The sequence below is a fragment of the Aquila chrysaetos genome, chromosome 14 (genome assembly GCF_900496995.4).
Source record: "Aquila chrysaetos chrysaetos chromosome 14, bAquChr1.4, whole genome shotgun sequence".
Classification (NCBI taxonomy): domain Eukaryota; kingdom Metazoa; phylum Chordata; class Aves; order Accipitriformes; family Accipitridae; genus Aquila; species Aquila chrysaetos.
This window is the reverse complement of record NC_044017.1, coordinates 5,221,424-5,242,424: the sequence shown is the minus strand read 5'-3', so window position 1 is coordinate 5,242,424 and position 21,001 is coordinate 5,221,424. Positions and strand designations below refer to the sequence as shown.

Below are 21,001 nucleotides of genomic sequence, written 5' to 3'. Positions count from 1 at the left end.
GTAATTAGCTCATGTGCCTCATCAGAGCTCCTGCTTGGACTTCTGCTCACCTCTCAGGGAATCTAAGTTGCTTTACTTTTGTTGTTGCAGGCATTCAGACTTTTGAGGTGAAAATACTAGGTAAACTTGGATTCAACTCGGAGCAGCTGTTGCTTTAGCTGGTCTTTCTCTTTGTTATGGTACTTGGCTAAAAGGTTGGGTGTTTTGTTGTTTGTTTGTTTGTTTTAACCATATAAACAAATGTCAAGAAAGCAAGAAGATATGCTTCCAAGGCTGAAGAAATGTAATGTTTATTGTTTCAGTCCTGACATAATCAGAGATTAATTTTTATTCTACTGGATGTGAACTTACGGAGTGGGAGAAGCTGCCTCTTTATTTCTGTATGATTTTGAAATGTGCTTGTCTGTGATAGCATGTGCCTTTCTGTAACGACGCTGATTACAGGTAACACATACATGTACACACATCGGAAACGAAGTAGAACAACCATTTCCAAATGTGGTTTTGGCCCTTTCCCTGGCCTTGTGAGAGCTTAGAGGGAATTTCAAAAGAGAAGGCTGCTACCAAGTCCTGGTGGATTTTAGGGACCTAGCCCTCTTGCCTCCCCTGTGCTTGTTCTTGGTTTAAGGACACAAAGCAGTTTTAGAGTAGCAGTAAGTAATTTCTGGGCAGACTTTTGATGTGAAGGCTGGTGTCCCTAGCATGGTTGATGCCACGAGAGCAGGCTTTCCCCAGCTGGACTGGTGAGCACAAGCGTGTGCCGCCTCCTGTTAGATGAGCCTTCCAGTTCTCTTGCCTTTGTGACCAGAAAATAAGCATTTGAAAACCAGCCATGTAGGGACCAGCACAATCATTGCAAAGTTTTCTTGGTTTTTTTGTTTTTGTTTTTGTTTTTTTTTTTAAAGAAAATAAAATCATTGCAAAGTTGTTGGATTTTTTTGTTTTTGTTTTTGTTTGTTTTTTTTTAAGAGAAGAGAAGAGCGTGTTGCTGAGTGTGAGAAACCCACTGGTGAAAACAGTACTCGCAAAGTAATTCAGATATAGTGATGCTCTTGAGTTAGGAGACACTGTGAAGACATTGAGAGTTTCTGGTTCAAGGTGCATGGTTGTAAGGGACCAATGTCTGTAGTTCTGTGGGTTTTTTTTTTAATATGAGAAGTGAAACTCCTCAGAAAAGTAAAGCAGAATAGTAAGTATTGAAAGGTGAGTTTGAGCACAACATTTTGGTTGAAATTTTCTATCAGTCTCTGTATAGGTGATTGACAGTTTGAAAATGTAATACTTGGTGTTGCAGCAGTGGCTTGTGATTCTATATGAATAGTGCCCATTGTTTCCATGTAAAAGCCATTGGAAATAGCCGTATATCGTGTATGCAGAGTATTACATTGATTGCTCTAACTGCAGGATCAAGTCTCTAGTTTATGACACCTGTTGAAAACTTAGGGATTGATATTTTTCTTTCCAAAGCGTAGTTCTTGGTATCCTAGCATGCAAATGTGTTATTACATTATTAGAGTGTTACTTCTACAAATATTTAGAGGTTAGAGGTGCAGTTTTGTCAAAGACATACTGCTGTAGGGATCTGAATATTTAGGCTATTTTTGTTGTCAACTTTGGGCAGCTTCAGACATTCCCAACAAAGAAAGTAAAGCCTTGTTTTGTTTGCTTGATTTTATTTATTTATCTGTTTATGGTGTATGGACTTCTGTGATGCTTGGAGCTGTGATTTGCAGTGTAGCATTTAAAGCCTATTGTGAATACGTTAGATATCCTTCCTGTCCCCGCGTAGGGTAATACTTGGCTAATAGTGACTGCACAAAACATCTTAAAGGTAATCACAAAACCAGATTTCACAAACCACTTAGCAGCAACATAAAAGGTTAGTGTATGTTTAATGCTGGGTTTTGTTTTGTTTTTTTTTTTACACAAGACCGGCTGTTTAGTGAAGTATACTACTGCTAGAAATAACAGTAAGCAGATTTTTGCCTTTGGCAAATACAGTCATTAAAACAGGGCTATAAATCACCCCTTGTATAACTGCGTGCATTGTATGTGCCATGGGTATTTTTTCAGTCTGTTACTCTAAGTGGTGAAGGAAAAAACCATGCATACATGCATTTTCAATATAACTATATAAATATATAGCTATCTAATGGTTTTTAGACGGTATATTTTTTCCAAATCACTTATTGATCTATCAGTGTGGAGATACTGGAATCGCAGACTCAGTATTTCAGTTACTTAACTGTTTCTTTTAATTGATAATTCCTTCGTAACTAGGAAAGTATGGCTGTTAGACAGACATGTTGTTCCATTATTTGGCATCTATTTTAAGACCTTAAGCAGCAGCCTACACCTTAAAGGGCTTTATTTACATTTTTTCCTATTTGAGTTTCTTCATTGTTCTTGAAGACTGTTGCTGAGCAATTTTCTACTAGCAAAATTTTGCCCGTAGGGCCATGTGTGCTCTGGGAAATACCGTGAGCCGTTCCAGCCCGCTGGCCTTGCTCAGCTCCTGAAGAGCAGTGCCACGTCTCTGTGGCGCTGGGGGGTCACTCAGCACAGGTGCTCAGCACCTCATGGGATGGATCTGTTAAGTCAAAATTCGATCCTTATTCAGTAGGCTACTGTTGGACTCTGAATCTCCTTAAAGCCATCACTTGAAGGCTAAAAGAAGATGGAAGTCCTTCTTTTGATCGTAATTGTGCTACTGGCTATTGTGTTGTTGAGTTTCCTTTCATCAATGCTCTAGATGGAGAAAACTGCTCAGTGTTTGTGTTTAGGTAGCAAGTTTACTGGAGCTCCTTTTCAATATAGGCATCAACATGATATTGAATGGAATCAGTTATTTTTACTGTGAGAAAATGTGGGACTTAACGTTTTTGCTTCTAGTTCTGGTTTGTAAGTGTTGGGCGGAGGATTTTGCTGTTACTCATAGCCTGCACTGTAGCTCAGCTTTGGGGACCTGTCCTTTTTGTAATACGTTGTCAATGCTACTCTCTTTATTTCTGCTTTGTCTGCTGTTGTCTTCTAAAGCCCTTTTGAGGCCATTATCTTGCTTAGAACAAATACACAACTTTATAAGAATGCCTCTTTCTTCTATTTGCTCCTCACGCCCCAAAAGAAAATGCCATGTGTATCATACCTCAGGCATGTGGAAAAGCTGCAAGCAAAAAGTGTGCCAGACCATACAGTCTTACCTGTTCTAAAGTTTTGCAGTAAGATTGATCTCGCCTGTTTCTGGCTGTTTGAACATCAGATTCACAGGGAGTAGGAAAGGCTCCCCCAGTTGTCGGTGGAATGAGAGGTGCCCACCGGTGGGCAATTCACCCCGGGTGTGTGATGCATCTGTGCCCAAATGGGATGAATTTTCTCTCATGATACTTCTCTCTTGTCCGACTGCAGAGAGACAACCTGGACGATGAGCTCAGACTAAACACATAACTTTTAGACAGCTGAAGTTGGGTGAGTTGAATTCCATCGTGGCCACCGGTGCAGCTGCGGGAGCGCTCTCCACAAGCCCACCGCTCACCCCGCAGTTCAGCCCTGACAGAAACCTGTTGCTTTTAATGCATTCATTGCCTTAGTTAAAAGTGTATTTAGGAACATCTGGGGACACTGTTGCCAGCAGTTATGAGGAGTGAAATGGATTTTAAGTGTCCTCTCTTGATCATAATTATTGCAAGCGGAAGAGAGTCGGTCATGCTTTTGTTGAAGTGCAGTTGATGGGGCAGGTTCATGTCTCTGCTGCTTTCAGGATGAATGGCTTTTTGCACATAGGCAAACATATGGTCTGTGGAATTTTTATGTTCAGTATTGGATCCACATGTGATGTCAGAGAAATGACCTCAACGGATCTTGTGATTTTTCAAGCTTTTAAAATTACTCAGTGTAATGCTAACCCTAATTCTAAATCTCCAGCAAGGGCACATATCCAGATATATTCAGCATCACTCAAAAAGAAATGTAAGCCCTTCCTTAAATATTTGATTTAATATCGGGATATCCTGAAATAGCTGGTGGTGAGAGCTGCTTAATGGGTATGAATTACATTTTTTATTGGGAAATGTTTGTCTTCAGTAGTTTGGTCATTTGAATTCAGTTTTGGGAGACTCTTTAAAATATGCTGATGATGTCAGCTAATATGCGTAATATCTTTTGTGTAAGCACTTATCTGTTTCCTAACAGCAGAGTAGACAAAATACCTCATGAATGTTAATGATAACAAGAAATAAGGATACCACCATGTTAAAGATCGCGTAATCCAGAGGGAGAAGCAAAGTAGCAATGAGATGAGGGCCAAGTTCATATATTCAGTTTTGGCTGGCCTGAATGTTTCTCTGGAAGTACGCTTTCTTTCCTTTTGCCATGAAGAAGTCCAGGGCAACTGGATGCTTAATTGCAGTTAAAAAGGGATGAATCTCAACCCAAGCAAAGCTCTGAGGGTCGTGGGGGAAAATATCCCTCCTAGTAAATAACATGAGAACATGTCTCCTGGTTAGCACGTAACTAGAGGTGGAGAACACCCTGTTTCGGTGCTGGGAAATTATGTTACTTTATACTTGAGGAAGAAATGTGTGTGCCCTCTGAATGAATGGTTTCTGACAGTGATGATCGTAAGTCACCTTTTCCTGGCCGTAATTGTTCACAATCTGCTTACAGTTGTAATACGTTGGATGGAAGGAATTATCTGGGAGGGGATTGAATTCTTGTTTTGGATTACATCTTTGTTTTCAGCCCATTTCCCTTTCCCTGTAGGCTACAGAGAGAAAGTAGGGGCAGCTTGTGGCTGTAGGCATGTGCCAGCATATGGGAGCAACAGGAGATACTGGCTGCTGGCATTTGCTGCCTTCTTAACAGCAAGTACTAGTCCTCTCCGAGGCACAGATCGTGTCTGGGCACGATGGTCCCACAGGTGAGAGCCACACACTAAACCCATCATTGGTCTAATCTCCATATCATACTGTCACTGAGTAAACCTCACTTTGTTCTTGGAGGAAATTGTCTATGCTGTAAGTACCCATAATACATCTTGATTACTTTTTTAGATTTTTGGTACCAGCAAAGGTGATGAGATGTAAGTTCCAGTGATGACAGGCCTCTATTTGCTGGTCTTTGCACTTCCTCAGCGTGGTTTTAGACCTGTTATTTTTACGACAAACATGAAGACTCTTTTCTTGGTGTGATCTCTGGATGGCTAGAAGCAGAACTGCAGCCCCCTGTCTGATCACCAGGTCTTAGGCCTACCTGGGGCATGATGGCCAACCTCCTCAGCTGCCCCAGTGTGTGCTCTGCAGGAGTCTCCCACTGGGACTCAGAGGTCACTGCCTTTGCTCAGCTTGTATGAACCTGCTGAGGAGTGTTGATGAGCTGGTAAGAATTAAAAAGGCAGCAGGCTGCCAGTGACACACGGCTCCACATACCTTTCTCATCCTGCAAAGCCTGTGCTGTTCTGGCCAAGACCTTGTTCGACGTTTGAGAGTAGACAAGATATCTCAAGTTGTTTGGTACTAACAATTTAAGAAGTATTTACATTCTAAGAAAGCAAGAGCTGATAATATTGGCACCTTAATGCCAAATCAGGGTTACAGCTCTCCCTGTTTTAGTCATACGGTGTTCTTTGTCAAGCATTAGGAGACATTGTGATTAAAAATGAGTGAAAGGCCAGTACAAGAAGTATGCAAGCAGTAGTCATGGTTCAATGCCATTGTGGTCTTCTGCATGCAGAAGTTCTTTCCCTATGGAGATTTATTCTGACAGGGTAATCCGACTTCTCTAAGTAAATTATGGTGAAGAAAGGTAGTTTCTGAAGCTGGTAGCAAGACAGTGTTTTGGTGGAGATGACTAAAGTATGTGTATATGTGGGCCCAGAATTTCACTTGTGGGCTGGTGAGAACATGGATAACCTAAACATTTTATAAATAGGCAAAGATGAAGGATATTTATTAAGTCTCACAATAGGTACAAAAGTATTTTTCAATTTAGAAGAAAATAATCTGGAGCAACTTTCTGATGAGCCTATTAATATAATAGATGATCAGTAGTAAATTGTAAGCAACATTCTACTGGTGTTTTGTCTCCAGATATTCATGGTCTTTTAAACAATTAACATTTAACAGGAGTGGCTGTAGATACCTGGGGTTTATCATAAGGTTGCTATATCTGTTAAAACTGTTCCTACAAAAAAATGATGTCACCCTTTTCAGTGCTTTGGCAAATCTGATCTCATCAGTGCAGCGCTGGGCAGGTGAGCCCTTGCTGCTTCATAGAAGCCCATTGCCTTTTCTGCTTCTGTGCCTGGCCAGGAAAGAATGGTTGCTCTCAGGTAAGCAACAGCTGATGGTGTTGAATTCTGGCTGTTACAGGTGCAGCCATCCTTCCCCTGGCTCAGTATCCACCTGGAGGCACCTTCAGCAAGTGGTGCCCTCTCTTTGCATGGGGCTTTGCTTAGTTTTATCTCCCTTTGGTTTCTGTTGGGGAGTTTCGAAGCCCATCTAAGGAAGGAGTGAGAACACTCTTGTTTTGGTCATTTTCTGAAATGTCTTCTTGTAGGACCCAAAATTCTGTTTTAAACTAGCATGAACCTCTTTATTTTGTAAAGGTTCCTTAGTTTTGGGGTTTTTTTTTTTTCTTTTTAAACTTAAATATTGTAAAGAATATATATCCATGTAAAACTGTCTTTCAGTAAGACATTTATGCTAGCTGTAGTTACTCTAGTTTATAAAAATGTGGAGGAAGAGGGGCCACCTCCCAGATGATTCAGATTTTAGTTTGACTAACACGTAGTCTGAAAGCACTTATTTTCCCTCTGTTTATCAGACAGGAATCTGGGAAGATTACTCTTCTGCCTTAGGCACCTCAGTTAAGTGCTTAGAGTTAGGTGGGATTAATTTAGTTTTACCCTTAAAATAAAAAGCAGAAGATGGAGAAGTTTGTTTCTGACAGGTTGCTCAAACTCTGACAGATAATAATTCCATGGCAATCTTTATTGATATACTCAAATGGCATCTCGGTAATAATCACTTGTAGCATCCAATTATGTTGTTATGTTGTAAATAAAAGCATTGTTCTTTCATAGCCCAGGAATCTGGAAATTACCTGGATATTAACATTAAATAAAGAGTATTTGTAAATGTAAATTTAGAATGAGGTGCATGCCATCTTTAAGCACATAAGGACTTGGTTTACAGCACTAAGAAAGCAACACATATTAGATAAAATCAAATCCTTTTCCAGTTACAAACATTATCCTCAAAGTTAAATGAATTAAAACTCTCTTTCTGGAGGAATTCAACCTAAGACTCAAAATGTGGTCAGAAAAGTCACATTGTGTCAGCCTGATGTTTGACTTTTGATAGCACATCCCCAAAGAGTTCTCTTTGACGTATCCTGAACAGAGAACGCTTGTTTCCCATGAAGCCTGTTGTTGCTGATAAAGCTCATCTATATCAAAGTGGTATCTAATACGGCACTGCTGTGCTCAGGCCTTAAGAAAAAACAGTTGAGTGGCTCATTTGCCTTTGTAAATCTGCTGTGCCTAAAGATTTACTTTAACAATTCTGTCCAAAACCCAAATCACAATAACTAACTCTGTACAACACATGTTTTTAAACAGAGCATAAAAGAAAACAGTATTGCACGTTAAAACACAATAGAAGCCATAAAAGTTGTGTTTCAGAGACTGTGTTAATGTACTTGTGATAATAACATGGTGTTGCTTTCCTTTGATATTTGAGGCCTCTATCTGAGTGACAGAAAGCAGATCTTTTAGGAATCTCCTTAGCTTGAACATTTGGTATGGTTAAATGAGCAATGGAGCAGAAGGGTGTAAGCTATTTTCCTCTTAAGTATTGCATGTTAACTGCAGGCACAGGCAATTCTGTAAGGTACACACAAGTATATATGCACACATACATGCGGAAGGGGTGGGAAATCAAGTGAAAATTGAATGTCCCAAGTTCAACGTAGGTAAGAGTAAAACCTTTTCTGTAGTCAGGAGGAAGCACTCTGAAGACCGACAAGAAGGTTTTTGCCCAGCTCAGACCATGTGCTGTTAACAGACAACATTATGTGCAGCTTAGAAGTCCTTCTTCCCTCTCCACCTCCCCCTGCCCCGCAGATACAAACACAAATCCCTTCTTTCCCTGGTTTGCCACAAATGTGTAAGCAGATCTCTACTCTGTCTGCGCTGCTTTGCTGTTTAATGCTAGATTCAACATATGGGTCAGTCCCAGCAGCTTTGGATTTTGAGGTGACTGGAGGCTAAGTCGCTGTTTCTGTGTTGCTCACCAGCACCACTCCTCTGTGCTTCCTGACGATTGCTACGGTTACCTGTTGTTTGCCAACATAACCATTCGTCAGACTTCCACAATCCACAGGCAGTTTCATCTTTCAGAGACCTGGGATGATTCATGGGTGGATTTTTCGAAGTGTCTGCTATGTTACGAGACACTGCACGTTGCAGGCAGGCTGCAAAGAACGGGCAGAAAAGCTCCTGAGCATCTTTCTGAAAAACCATGTAGCTGTATTAAAAAGGGAGGTGGTTATTTTTTATCTTTCCTTGACAATGTGACTTGACTACATCATTACGAGGTGCCTCTGAAATCTGTTGGTAGAAGCAGCCATTATTCTAACACCCACTACACCAATTCCCCTTATTCATCTTTTCACTCTGGTTTGTGTCCCACCAAAGGTAGCACTTCACAGTGATGCACAAAACACAGAGCTTGTACTTTCCCTTGCAAATCCCATAAGTGTATAGACAGTTCTCACTTTTTCTCCTGTGTCTTTCTTTGCATGTTTAAAACACAGTTCAGGCTCCCAGTGTATTCAGTCAAGGTCTTTTGAGGCTGCTTAGAGAAATGTTGAATACATTTCCTATACATCCATGATACAAAGGTTACCAAGCTGTTTGAGTCTGTCAGGTTGGTGACACGTCTTGCATAACCAGACAAGAAACGCTTGCCTATTGGGAACTTGACTGGCAAAAAACCAACACAAAACTTCTGCCTTTCAGATAAAGATGAGATAGCTTTTGAGACTTAGGTTTTGTACTTGGAGGTTTCGTTTCCATGAAAACATTTTGTGGGTATGAATTTTACTCATTAGGAATGAATTCGAGACCATCTCTGTTTCGGTTTTACACATAAAATACAGGATTACTCCACATCCAATCTGGAGTAACTGTAGGATGCTGCAGCCAAGCTTTTCCTTAGCCAGTCTGCATTGGTTTTGCAAGACAGGCTGGTACCAAGCGGATCCTACAGAAACTGAATTCTTCAAATTTCATGCAGGGTTGCCTTCCTTGTCCTGCCTCGCATCGCGGCTGTAGGAGCACTAGATCCAGCTGGAGCAGTGGCCTGGCTGAAGGCGAGAGTTAGGGTGTAACGTGAGTACATTATAGGTTAGCAGCAGCCACAGCTTGAAGGCATCATCTAAGGGTGTCCTTTCAAGTTAGCAATCCAGTCATGAAAAGTTCTGTATCCTATTGTTAAAATGTGCTTTCCTTTCCCTAGTAAAGTAAAATACATCCCATCCTGGATGGTGCCAGCTCTTGCTCAGATTAATAGTCATGTTAAGACTGATGCAGAGCTGAACAGGGATTATCAGAAGCTTTTTCCTGTTACATTTGATTTTGTTTTAGATTTAGGATTTAATATTTTGCCTGAATATCTCTCTCTTCTTGCCCCTCCTGGCCTCAGAGTTCTTGCATTTAAATGATTTCTTTTCTCCAAAGGATTTTACTAGAAACATGGCTAAACTAAAATATCCAAATAAAAATAGTAAATAACAATTTTGCATCTCAGTCTGGTTTTATAGTTAGTAACTCCCATATACTCAAAACACTCCATATTTTCATGTTTCCAGTCTGCATATAAGGATTCTGTTTTCACATTTGATGACTTTAGAATTGCCTACTCCTTCATTCTAGTAAAGTGTTTGCTTATGGCTAAACAAAATGAGGAAAAATGAGCAGGCAAAGAAAACAGACCAGAGAAGAAAGTGGTCTGAATAATAGAATGATTTTATTTTCTTCTCAAGCACTACTTGATGTTAAGAAAAGAAAACCTGAGAAGGCGGTTAGATTATTTTTGCCTTGAAACAGAGAGGAGTGGTAAAGTGGGAGGCAAGGAATAAGGGGTGTCACAGAGACTGGGGTTTCCATCCCCAATTACACGCTGGCTGCTACGCTGCTGAATTACACTGAAAGCACTGAATGGTGCCATTATATTCCTTTTCAAAAGTTGTGGGGTATGAAATTCAATCTGAGGTATTTTTAATGAGTGTTCTGAGCCTCAGTTGTAGCTCTTCCCAAGAAACAAGGAGCACAGTGTGCTGCTAAATAGGGCCGAGGCCGGGGGTTAAACTCATTCAGTTTTTTGCTCACAGGGAGGGAAAGTAATATCGACATTTATTTGACAGGTACATACTTGCTTCCAGAGTTGAGCTTCAGTAAAACAGCTTTCCATAAAGAAAACATTCTGAAAAATGAGGTTCTATCAGCTTCGCATCAAACTCCCACCTAGTTTCTGAAAACAAATCTTGTGGTGTGTTTTCCAAAGCTGGTGCCCACGATGCACGCGCTGGGCTTGTACTGTGGGCATCCCTGTGCCGCAGGATTCTGTGCCTGTAGCCATCAGGCACATCTCTGTGGGCAGAGGCTTGTGGTGGAGGTGCAGCTTATGCCAGGTGGGGACATCTGCCCAGTTACACCCCCTGGCTGTCAATTAAACATAGATAATTCAGAGGTAATCTTTGTCAGAGAGATGCCTGCTGGCATCCCTGGGTCTCCGTGAAGGGTTTTGGTGTCATAGTTGTGATGGCTTTGGGGTGATTCCCACCCTTCTCGCACCTCTCAGTGAGACATAGCTTTTCAGGAAAGCTTTTTTAGCATGCACCTGGTTTTAGAAAAGCCATGTAGCACAGAAGTGTTGTTGCCTTCCATTTTTCTTAAGTGCTGATTTGCCAAGTAGTTTGTTTCAGGTTGTGAGGAAAGCACTGTTTAATGCATCTGCCCTGCAATTCACTCCAAGATCTGAAATTCATGACGGGCTGGCTCTGGTTCTTGCAAGTCATCACCATTCAGTGTCAAGGCTCTGAAGCTGGGATGTCGTGCCGATGATATGCTTCAGAAAGGAAAGCAGTCTCTTCCAGCAGTGGATGTTTGCCTTGCTAATGGGATAAAGAACAGCCACAAACCACTTTTTAGTTTTGCTAGTAAAATTAGGCAGAGATGACTCAGCATTTGCAGGAGCTAATTTAGGGAGTAAGAGGACATATTTTTAGTAAGTTTTCTCGTTGTTCTTTTAATGCCTCATTTTTCTTGTCCACACTGTGCATTTGAAATGATGTTCAAAGACAGTAATTTAGTTTTAGTAACAGTGGCTCTGGGAAGAGTCTCCTGCTGAAAGTCACCAAGAACTGAATGGTTGGTGCGTGAAATTTTGCAGCCTTAAACAGTTGCTTAAAAGACTCGCTCTGCCACTACTGATTTCCCACAAATATTTTACACCTATCTGAAGGAAGTTAGCAGTGATGGTTGTACTACAAGAAACAAAGTTTGTTTGTTTGTTTTTTTTCAGGCGGACTAATTAGCTTGTGCAGAGACCTGTTGCTGCAGTTTGATGGTTTTGGGGGTTAGGGTTTTTTGGGAGTTACTGAGATCAGCATTCGCATTTCATGTGAAGGCATGCATTGTCCCCATCCGGACAGTTTCTCAGAGGATTGCTAGGCAGACAACAATGAAGTTTTTCAGCTGAATTTGTTAGCAGAGGGGATCAGAGCATCCCATTTAAGTTGATAGAATGATTTTTAGGTGCATGCGTGTCAAATGTAAGGTTTTTAAATCAGTCCAGAAAAATTAAGACAAGGTCCATTGCACTTTCGAACTGAGAGTTAGAAGTCAGCTAGTTAAAATGCTGTAAATACAGCTAAAGGAACCAGTGAACTGGGAAACTAGTCATGAAGTGTTTTGTTAATGCTTTTCACTATGAATAACATTTAGTGATAAACAGATGTGTACTTAGACTACAGTGATCAAAGGCTGGATGTTTTTTGGTCTATAGGGTTCATGGTGTTTAGCTGATGAGCCGTTCCAGATTTCCTTTGGCATTGATGACAGTGGGATGGACGTGCGAAGTAAAATCTCCTGTGGGATTTTGTCCCCACAGCTACCAAAGGAGGAGATTCTCCAGGCTACAAGAATCTGCCTCTTTCTTCCCCTTTCTTCTTTACAAAGGGCTTCACTAGCTTTGTGGTGGTTGCTGCTGGCTCTGCAGTAACAAACTCCTTGTAAACTAGAAATTAGACTAATGTAAAGGTGGGATATAAAATCAGTATTAATATCAGTTTGCATTTGTAAGAACTGTAAAGAAATCAAATGATTGGGTTGTTATACCTGAAGATGACAGGTTGGTCAGGGGTATGAAAGGCTCAGTTCTGAAGGTGCCCAGCCCATCTCTTCTCCTTTTTTATTTCCTCACTTGCACGTTGAAATGGCATATATAATGCAGTGTGGGTGGTATTTGCCCATTAAGTTATAAAGCTATGATTTTATGAGCCAAGTGAAAAGAGACCAAGCAGAGCCTCCAATTCCAGTAGCTTTACTGTAATTATGGAGATGTACAGTTACCTGAGGATTTACTGTAGCTGAATTTTGTATTAGTCTGACTCTGCTGTGAGAAAAAGTTTAACCAAGCACTACAGAGAATAGCCTCAGCATAAAACTTTACATTAGCTTTCCTAGATAATCTTTTTCTTTTTCCTTCCACACTCTTTAACTATTAAAGAAGATTATTTAGTTATTTCTTTTCCATACAAGTATTTAATTTTCACCTGAATTTTACTGTTGGCTATTTCTAGTAAAGTTGATTCTGGGCATTGGAAGAGAGTTTAAAGTCTAGTCAGAGCAATCCTTCTGCTTTTGCCTATTTTAGAAAATATTTTGACATAAGCCAGTTTGTTGTGATCAGAAAGCCAGCAGCATGGTTACAATAACAAACCACTGTATGTTCAAATGTAGAGAACTGCAAGTTCTTTTGGAGACCATGCTGGAAATGCACGTGAATGAGATGGTTATTAAAATCCTTCTCTTTGTATTTTTGCCTCTACAATTGTTTGTTGTGTTGATTTTTTTGGTTGGCAATCACATACCTTAAAATAGTCATTTTTGAAGTCATCTTGTTTGTCGTAGCTGACAGGTGGGGGGAAAAAGTGTAACTTTGCTGCTTCATTTTTTTTAAGGACAAGTATTTGGAGTAAAACGCACCTGAAGTAAAAAGCACCATATCGTACAATCACACTGTTTTAGAAAGTTGCCACCACCACCAAAATCGACCGAAGGGTAAAACTGTACGTCAGAGACTATGGAAGGCAAGCACTGGCATTAAAGGGAGTACAGCTTATGTGCTGAGTGTAAAGTGGAGAGGCAGTCCACTAAAACCTTGAAAGAAAGGAACACTAAATAGTCTTATTGTACACACACAGCAGATGATCAATCACTTGTTTTTAAGGCAGTATAAGAGACTTATTCTGTTACTGTATTTGGCCTTGATCCTGCCTTTGATGGTATGCGTGCAGTCTGTGCAAAAGCATGTGGGATACGTGCCAGGAGTGGAGCCTTCAACTACATTCACGTGGAAAATATCTTAAAAGGAATGAGGCCCCTTTAGGTTATGATGAAAATTTGCCTCTTCACCCCATTTGGAGGGAGGGTGTAGGATACCTGGTGGCTGTAGGTGCTGGGTGGGGATCTGCATGCTTAAAAGTAGGGGTGGGAGTGTGTGGCTGCTCTGTTTAAAGGTGTCACTTCTCCTCTTTGCTTTGACCTAGTATGTAGGGGTGACAATCACGCTTCTTCCAACACTTCCTAACTACCCAGTCTAAGCTGAACGGCAAAGTAAAAACTAGGAAGCCCAGGTCTAACAGCTATCTTTATAGTCTAGAGCTATTTTTATAGTCATCTAATCCTTCCTATAGGATTAACACCTACACTTTGAAAGGGAGGAGAGGAGAAAAAGGGCAGAGGATTGCCAAGTGTCTTGGCAGTGTTAGGTCCAGAGCAGCAACACTCAGACCAGTGCTTCTTGCTTTTAATCCCACCCTTCGAGCAATAGACTTTTGCTAAAAATGAATTATGCATTTCATTTTATGCCAGAAAGGAGAACTCTTTAAAACATGAAATTTGTCTTCGGATGCTGACAGCATTGTTCTCCTGTGAGTAGTTTTCAAGCCTTCTTTGAAGTATAAATTTCTGGCAGGGTTATTTGTTTAAGAACCCTGTTGCTCAATCTCATCTTTGAGGTTATTTTTATACTATTTGCTTATCATGAGCACTTGTTAGTTGGTTTTCTTTCCTTTCACAGCTGTAGATACATATATAATTTTAATTTTTAACAGCTTTGAATAACTGAGAAAATTTATGCTGTTAAGAATGTGAGGTTGTTATTTTTGGTATTGATTACGACTGTATATGACTTCAGAAATAGTAATGAAAATACTGGATGAAGTTTTCACTATCATCTCAATGCAGTTGTTAAACTGGAGTATAAAAATAATTTGGGAATCGGACTGATCTGAAGTACAAGGGGTTTTCTGGGTGATTACCCGCGAAAGAACAAATAAAATTTTAAACTGTGTTTAGTTGACTGGACAGATAAAAAATGATAAAATCACTATTTGATCCTAAACAGACACTTTTTGGGGGTAGATGGTTAGTAAAATAATTGCTAAATTAACTGGGTGGTGGAGGAATGTGTTTAAACCCACTTCTTTTAAAGTCCTGGTTATCTTCTGGATACTGCTATGCGCTTTTCTTTTTTTTAAAAAAATCTGTATTGCAGTCTGTGCCAAAGAATGGCCTAAACAAGTACGTAGAGGGAGATTTTTTTAAATGACTGGCAATTGCCTGAACATGAAAGAATTGTTGAACCTATTAAAATATTCACCATTGGAAGATGATAAGCAACATCCTGTTTTGGATTTCGGTGCGGGTAGAGGGAGAGTGAATTGAGTAGGACTGAAATAATGAGCAGATAGCAAATGTTGAATGCATAATGCGTAAAGAAGGCTACTTTGACTGGGTACCTTCATAGCTTGCAGCTAAATGTGGTGATGCACATTATTCATAATTTAGAAGTTAGTGGCCTGACGTTCCCTGAAAATGTAAAGTGACTTTTAAAATGTGATTTCACAGAGCTAAATGAAAGGCCAGTTCAAAATGCATTAAGCAGTAAGGATGTGTAGCTGGAAATCAGTGAGCTTCTTTTCACAGCAATAAATTTATAACGTTATTTTGGTGTAACTAAATACCACCTCAAGAGAATAATAGTAATTCCCTGCTGTCAGTATGGCTGGGATTCACCTCATCTAATATGAACCCTGTAATGCAGGTGCCTGGGCTCCTTGTCATCAAGAGTAAAAGAGTGCAACTGTATTGCTAAGGAAAAGTTCGTTGCCAATGTGCTCGGATGGCCGTTTTGGGGTAGGAAGAATTGCCCTCTGGAGCTGCAGTGTTTCTTCACGGATTATACAAGAATCTGGCTGTCGACAGAAACAGGAGCAGGGGGCTGCCACCCGCTGCAGCTGTTTCCCAGCTCCCGGGTGTTGCACGCGACCTTCTCCCAGTTGTATTCCACCAGTATACTTGTACTCCACCAGTATACCGTACCCTCCTGGTTCCTTTCCCTCGCTGCCTTACAGCGTGGCGTCTGTGGCAGCAGACGGTCTGGAGGTGTAGTCTTGCCGCCAGCCTCCATTGTGGCAGCCTCCACGTCAACGTCCCACTCGCGTGCCTCGTCCTCCTCCTTTGATCTTCACCTTTTGGCTCGGTTCTTTCCCTCCCTGGTGCGGGCTCTCATTCGATGATGCTCAGGGAGAGCAGGAGATCGGTCTCCTGCCTCTCCTTTCCCGTGTCCCCCACGTTTGGCCACGCTGACGGCCTCCCCTCGTTCCAGCGTACGAGGCTTCCGCGACGGTCGCGTAACGGGCCTGTGCTTTCTGACTGCAGCAGGGAAAAGCCCTCCTGTAGCGCAGCCTTTCCCCACCCTGTGACCTTACGTGCGTGCCTAGATATTTTGGGGGGCTCACGGCCCCCCATGGATCAGACCGGCGCTGGTGTGGTGCGGGGAAAGCGGCCAAACTCTGCGTCGTGGGACGCGGGTGCAGCCGCGGGCCTGCGGGATGGGAGCCGATGAAGCTTGCCTAGCACTTGTCGTCTGAGGCACGGCAGCAGGGCCATGCCTGACGGTTGGAAAACGCCGTCAAAGTTCTGCGGAAAACTTGTGTTGTCCCATAGGCCTTGTGACCACGTTCAGGTCAGACGTGACCGTTGGCTACAGATGATGTCATCGGTGCGGCGCGCTCATTCCTGAATGCTTCCTCTGTCAGCTCATGTTTGCTGTGCCCTGAGTGACTGCTGGTTTGCTTCCATACCCAGCGGACTGAGATTTTAATTTATTGTGTTTAAATTTTTTAGTAGGGATGTCATGGAACGGCACTGAATCAACGTCTCTGAGACCTGAGAGTTCTTGCTTGTGTGGATGTTGTACTTCTTCTGGTCCTGCAAGACCAGAGTGTCATCAGGCTCTAAATCTCAGCAGATTTTATATGTACAGTGTTTCCCATGTATAAACTGTCAGATTTTATTTTGAGGTAGACTGATCAAAGCGAAGATGAGTTTAGAATAATAATCTTATTTACCAATACTTGAGAAAGAAGCATTTCACGTTACCAAGGCATGCTCCAGAGAAAACGCCAAGTGACATAAATTCCACAAGACTGCCGTTCCGTTGTCTAAATGCCTGTAAGAAAAAAACTTTATGAGAACGCTCAGCAGGTTTTAATCAGATGCTCTTACTCATGGTCTGAGATCAGACAGGCTTGCTCTCCTCAGCTAACCTTGGGCGGTGTGGTAACACTGGTGGGCTCTCTGCCGTCTTTCCTGTTGGTCAAAAATCTCCATGCTCCCAGAGGTGCCTTTTTTTTCCCTGGCAGGAACGATGAAGTTTGGTCTTTGTCAGACAGGAGTCCATCAGGTACTTTGGTAAGATGTATACATACATATGCACAGGCATGTTTCCATTTTTCTGGTTGTGCATGAGGATGAAAGCAATTATCCTCTGCCTCTTGCTGCAAGGGTGGCTGATAAACACGTCCTTCCACTGTCTAGTGGCCCCAGCCAGACTGTGGAGGCCTGAGACTAGTCTGGGAGCAGGAACATTTGCCTGAAGTTTCCAAATCATTTGTAGGTGTATTTTCAGAGCAGTAAACTAATACTGTTAATAAGCTCAGTCTAATGTCTTTTAATATTATTCCGTTGCCTCCAACGCAATGCACTTACTGGGAAGCTCTTTCATTAAGAGATGATGTATGTTTGGATGTGCCTACATACAGCGACAGATGGAGCAGAAAATATGGGAAGCTTTCTGTTAAAACTGACACACAAGATGCGATGGCCGGTGCAGGCTGGGCAGTGGTCATCGGGGATGCTTTTGGTTTAGTGAAGCTGGAGAACGTGAAGTGAGTGTATTCAAATATATTTGCACTTCAGACTTATTTTGGGTGGCCTTACATCAGATCAAAAGTGTTCTGTCTAGAAAAATAGATGTCTGTCTTCCTCGCCTTCTCTGTATCCTCTTATTTGGCATTTTGGTGTGAATTACTTTAGTTACTTTAGTTAATGCTTAAAAAAAATCAGTACTTCTATCTGCAATTGTTCTTGATGTGTTTTCTGACAGTATTCATGAGGCTAATGTTTGCTACAGCTAACATTAACAAACAGTTAATAAAATAATCTAAGTGAACATTGCTTCCTGGTGGCATGTGTCTGTTAGAGGCACTGGGAATATGTTGGGCAAAAACCTGCTCAGCAAGTTCCTGGGGAGGTGAGCTTGGCTTTTCCCTTCTGACTTTCAAAACCAGCCAGCATTGAAGCGTTCGGTCATCGTGTCCTGCATCACCGGGGTGGCAGCGCTGCGGTGGTGGCACATATATCCTGTGCCTTCCCTAGAAAAACATCGTCCTTTTAATTCCTCTGGCGTAAGCCTTGCTGCTGGGTATTTACTTTTCACAATTCATATTGGACAACGTTAGATAAATCACCTTTGGAAAGAAAGATGCTTTGTACTTTGGCTTGTGGCTGAAAAACAGGTATTACCCAAGGTGGAAAAAACCCGGGGATTTATGTTTTGGTATCCCAGTGAAACAGAGACCAAACTGTGTAGTGGCACAGCTGGGAGGAGGTGGACTGAGCGGCTGCCCACTCGCAAATAACCTGTTGGTACTGGCACTGCCTGGAGATGCCAGGACCTGGGCTCAGGCTCAGGTTTGAGCCAGGTCGGCCGGACTGCCCGCCTCTAATGCTTTTCTTTTCTTCGCTCGGTTACTGCTTTTTTATTTTGCTCTAGTAATTATTTACTGGGCAGAAAGGGAAAGGGCTCAATCTGTAGGTTGAGTGTAAGGGCACTTGTCTGGAGTGTGATGGGTCTCTTGTAATGGTGGAGTTTGTGCAGTTTAATGGATTATTATTTGCTCTGAAGTGAGTGGAGATCTGTGTTTCAGGGCCTCTTGAGTTAAAATAGGTGCATTTGTCCAAGGAACAAAAATATTTGATTTCAGCGATTGGCCTTTTTATACAGAAACAGTGGGGTTTTTGCTGAAGACTTGCTGGTGAGCTGTAATTTACAGTATTTGCTGCAGGTGTGGATTTAACTGCTGTGCTGAGGAGAAGAATCCTTACAATCAGCAAAGCGGTGGCTCTGGGAGCTAATAATGGGCTAGAACATCTGGTCTTTATAGGGGGAAGACTTTCAGTACGTGGAAGGAAATGCTTGCACTTGACTCCTCCAAATTACTCAGCAACCCAGTTAGGGTAGCACAGATGGACCTTGACCAGCCTCAGTCCCTCACAGCAGGAGGCTCGGGTTAAGCCCATATGAAGTCAGAACCCTGGACTTGAGCCTGTTGTGTATCAAGCGGCGTCAAGCAAACCCTCAGACGCTTGTGTTTTGTATGACAGGTCTGTCGACGAACGTTTTGGTTTCGGTATGTTGTACACGGATGTACATAGCCCCACCTGACATGGCTTGAAGGGCCGTGGGATGAAGTAGCAAACTTGCGACACTCACAGTAGAAATTAGCCTCGACAGACATAAGAAAACTATATCCCAAGTCCCCCTCTTCTACATCTTTTATTTCATGGTATTTTTCCCTCAAAAATAAAAATACAGTAAAGATGGATTCTGAGCTGCCATCCAGGGATGGATGGATATTTTCTGTAGCTTTAAAACTAGTGTAATTATTGTCACCTGCGCTGTGGGTGTGGTTGGAATATCCACTGATTATGTAAACTGTTTTGACATGGTGTTTGCTAGGCAATTTCTTAGCATAATAATTTTTCTGCCACTAATTAAAAGCATCTTTGTAACCCTAGGCTTTGTTTTCTTCTTACAGCAAAGAGCTCCAGGGAAAGTTTTGCATGATGCTGTTTGCAACCACCTGAACCTTGTTGAAGGCGACTATTTTGGCCTTGAATTTCCAGATCATAAAAAGATGATGGTATGTAAAAGGATTAATTTTCAGCTGGTTTTCATCTACATACACACTGTATTCTCTCCCTCTGCTCCTTACTTATGAGGTATATTTAATCCTCAGTCTCCAAAAGAAAAAAGGACTTTTCTAAAAAAATGTTCTTGCTTGCTGGCGTTGAAGAAATGTTTTTAAAACCTGATTACTCCTGTCAGATTTCATCTGTGTTGAAAGTAACAGCCAATTCAGGCACAACTTGGAAAAGCATTTTATCTTTATAAGTTGCAGTAGAGAAGCCAAAGACTTGACTGCTGCAGAGTCTCAACTCTGATTTTACAGTCGTGCTTAATGTGGAGTGCAGAAATAATCTTTCTCTGCAGACAGAAGTTGCAATGATTGTGACACAGTTCCATGAAAAACATTGTGGGGCAAGAAGATGGATAGATAAAATATAACAAGGTTAATAAAAAAGAAAACAAAACCAAAAAACCCAAATAAATTGATGGAAGTCCTGTCTGGGGAGCTGTGTGGCACGTGCAGGTGCCCTGGTCCTGATACTCCGGACTCTGAAACAGCTGCTGGCTGCTGGCAACATTCAGGCATTGCACTAACACTTCTAGGGTGGAAACAGTATCGTGTAGCAGAGAAAGCCAAAGGCTAATGACTTCTCAGCCTCTAATGACTTTCTTTCTGAAGTTTGTTTTACTTTAGACTTACTGTGTGACCTGCTGGCATGTGTGCTAGTTATCTGGATTGTTTGACCAGTACATTCTGGTGTATACTGGATTTCTTGCCTGTTTAGTGAATTCTGCACTAGTAGCCTGGCTGACCTGAAGGACATGACTTGGGGCAATTAGAAAAAAAAAAAAAAAAAAAAAATCTATTTTCTGTCAATCTATATAAAATTTCTGTAAGGAGCAATATTTCTTACCAAAAGAAACAAAAGAGGATTTATCTGCTGCTGCATTAATCTGTTGTCATGCCTTAGTGCAGGTTTACATAGACATTAGAACTGAAGACTAGCGGTCATAATGGTTTAGGCTAACTATAATTAAAGAGGAAATTTTTAAAAATGGACATAGATCTTTAAAAGTGATCTGCTTCACAGTTTGCTCCTGGATTTACATGAAACACGGTTTACTAGAAAGTTTTGTATTCTGCCAGATATGCTTGGTTAATGCTTTAGGTAACTTGAGAGCTGAACACAACTCTTCAAAATAGTGCAACCGTACAGTACTATTACAACAGAGGGTTGATGTAGCCATGTTAATAATGACATACTGATGTTCCTGACGTATGTATGTATGTAAAGCTGAAACAAATCCCAATGTCTTGTGTATATATGGTTCCTTTTCAGTTTTCTAGAAAATAGAGAAGGTCATTTGATTGACCTTCTCTACTTAACAGGTCATTAAGTTTCAAATAGATGAGCCTCTGTGTTTTGCTCAGAGACCTGAAGTAAACTAACAGTTTTCAG

The 21,001-nt window shown here is 41.4% G+C and overlaps 1 protein-coding gene across 7 annotated transcripts in view; it reads left to right on the top strand.

Annotated features, from left to right (window-relative positions):
• FARP1 (FERM, ARH/RhoGEF and pleckstrin domain protein 1) overlaps window positions 1-21,001 on the top strand; it is a 210,979-nt gene that overhangs the window by 121,616 nt on the left and 68,362 nt on the right. For all 7 annotated transcript variants that reach the window (XM_030036356.2, XM_030036358.2, XM_030036357.2 and 4 more), the window contains exon 3: window positions 19,450-19,554. In XM_030036356.2, coding sequence (XP_029892216.1) covers window positions 19,450-19,554 — 105 coding nt within the window. The remainder of the gene's footprint in view (window positions 1-19,449; window positions 19,555-21,001) is intronic.